The sequence below is a fragment of the Aphanomyces invadans genome, assembly GCF_000520115.1.
Source record: "Aphanomyces invadans strain NJM9701 unplaced genomic scaffold supercont1.27, whole genome shotgun sequence".
Lineage (NCBI taxonomy): Eukaryota > Oomycota > Saprolegniomycetes > Saprolegniales > Verrucalvaceae > Aphanomyces > Aphanomyces invadans.
In genome coordinates, this window is record NW_008580172.1 from 196427 (window position 1) to 198972 (window position 2546).

The following is a 2546-nucleotide window of genomic DNA, read 5'->3' on the forward strand; positions in this document are numbered from 1 at the left end:
GAGCCGTTGTAAGAAAGTGCTCACCATCACGGACTGAATCCATGAAGGACACCAAGTCATCGGAGAAATCATGACTTACAGTTCCACCTTTACCTTGCAGTGTCGCCCGACTGCCGTTTTCCGATTTCGATTCGAGATACATCGCAGCATTCCCCTTCCATCTTCGAAATGTTGCCTCCGGAATATTATACGTTCGGGCAAAATGTCTGTCACTGGTACACGGACCAAGGAGGGCATGCGTCTGAAGTAAGACGCGGATTTGACGCACTGTATAGCGACGCTGATGGCGGCGTGCTGCAGGTCGGGGTGGTGACATGTCAATTGATCAGGCGGACCAAAGTTGACAAGGTGAAATTTGAATGAACCAATCAAATTCACGAATTTGAAATTTGATTTGGCCAATCACACAGCTTAGATCAGGCGTGTTCTGATTGGTTAAATATGTTTGATTTTTTGAGCTTTGGAATTTAAAAAAATATTTCAGGTACCACTGTGCCCCAGTTCACATGTATGTAGTTCACTGCTGTAGTTACAGTCAACTTGATAAAAACTCGACAAAGTGGTACTTCAGGTTATATGGAAATTTGTATGAGCTGCGTTATAGTAGACTTATAAAAAATTTTACACTTGAAGTTGTGCAAGAACGCCTGGTACTTCTGTAGCTGTTTTGATTCGCCAAAAACGACTAAAAATATTGTGCCAAGTCGGAGTTGGGGGGTAGCGTGATTCGCCATGGCCTACCATGGGCGCATGCTGGGAATCCCTGTGAAGTGCATCATGCCAACGATTGCGCCTCTGACCAAGGTCAAGGGGTGCCAAGAGCTCGGGGGCGTGTGATTCTGCACGGCGCGCACATCCTCGAAGCCAAGATCAAGGCCGATGAATTCGTCGATATCGAAGTACTACCACCACCTCATATCTCTCACCCACCTTGTTGTGGTAGGACTTGGTATACATCAACGGGTTCGACCACCCGAACAGTATTGCCGGCGCCGGGACGATGGGGATCGAGATCTTGAACCAGGTGCACAAGGCCGACGTGATCATCGTTCCCGTCGGTGGCGGGGGCCTCATTGCCGGCACTGCCCTTGCCGTCAAGACGCTCAACTCTTCGATTCAAGTCATTGTACGTTTAGCAGACACACACGCGCCTTCCGAACGCAGCTCAGTCGTCGTGGTAAGGTGTGGAACCTGAAAACTGCGCCAGTTTCACGGCAGCGCTTGCCACCGGGTGTCCCGTGGACACCAACACCAAACCGACCCTTGCCGATGGTTTGGCGGCCCGAAAGTCGGCGCGAATGCGTTTGAAGTTGCTGCGCCGTTGATCGACCGCATGGTGACCGTTATCGGAAAAACCAATTGCGCTGAGTGTCCTGCGTTTGTGCGAGCTGGAAAATGTCGTCGTCGAAGGGGATGGCGCGACGTCGCTCGCCGCTCTGATCGACGACAAGTTGCCGGATCTCCGGATACGCTTCGTGCAATGTGCACGCCAGCCCCGGACTTGACGAATTCATGTGCGACGATTGCTCACGAGAGCGCGGGTGTGTCCTCGTAGGGCAAGCGCATTGCGATGCCATTGTGCGGCGGGAACAGCGAGACGAGTGTGTTGGGCGGTGGTTCTGTCGTCCCCTCGCACCGACGACGACATGGAGGTGCGTCCTTCCTTCATGTGCGTCCTTCCTTCGTGTAGCTTTTTGTGCGACCGATGGAACTCGTCGGGGTAGAAAATGGTTAATGAACTCACAGAAAGCGTCGAGTTCGCATCAGCAATCATCAGCTTTGTGCGAGTGTCGATGCTATATCGCCGCGGGACGCGCTGCGGGAGGACTGGTGTTGGCATGAAAGTTCAAAATGCGAGGGATTTTCGAATCGACCAATCACATAGCATTAAAATTCAATGGGTATTTATCCAATCACTGCGTTAAATGTACTAGTAATTGACTACATATTTCGCCGAATCGGCATTGCTCATCGGATGCTCAATTTTATTCGAGTACACTCTGTCGAGTTTTTATCAAGTTGACTGTAAATCAACGAGAAGGACTGATGTCCGGCGAGGATGGTGGTTCTTGGCGGTCGGATACACCGAGGATGGAGCGGCTTTGTCGGCGATTCATCGTGGACGAGTGGCGCTCGCAATACCCGTCCATGCGGGTGTACGTAGTACAGTCAGTGACTAGGCAATTTGCGCCCGCCGCCGTGCTCGACGCAATGCTACCTCGCGTGCGCTACAGCCCTTGTTGCAGTGATTAACACCATACAATTCTTGGATGCTTGACCCCGTGCTTGCAGTTCGCTTCAGCTGCCGACGCATCCCTTTCCTTTGGCTTGTCTTATATGCAACGTCGCCCTCCTGCGAGTGTGACGCCCGCAGTCGCCGAGCCCAGTGCATGGTCGGATCGTGCCATACCCAGCCAAAATTCGCGCGGTACATGTGAGACGAACACGGAGTCAAGTAAAAGGGTGCGGTCGACACGTGTCATCGCGCCAACGCATCAAGACATGGCGTATGTAACAAGCACGGAACGAGCTCCAGGGGACCGACA

The 2546-nt window shown here is 52.2% G+C and overlaps 1 protein-coding gene across 1 annotated transcript; it reads left to right on the forward strand.

Moving 5' to 3' along the window:
• Positions 1-732: 732 nt before the first annotated feature.
• On the forward strand, positions 733-1195 carry H310_10598 (hypothetical protein; the record flags this gene model as incomplete). The annotated part of the gene is made up of 2 exons (XM_008877028.1): positions 733-831; positions 944-1195. The coding sequence occupies 2 exons, from the start codon at positions 733-735 to the stop codon at positions 1193-1195; spliced, it is 351 nt and encodes a 116-aa protein (XP_008875250.1).
• Between the last annotated feature and the right edge of the window lie 1351 nt (positions 1196-2546).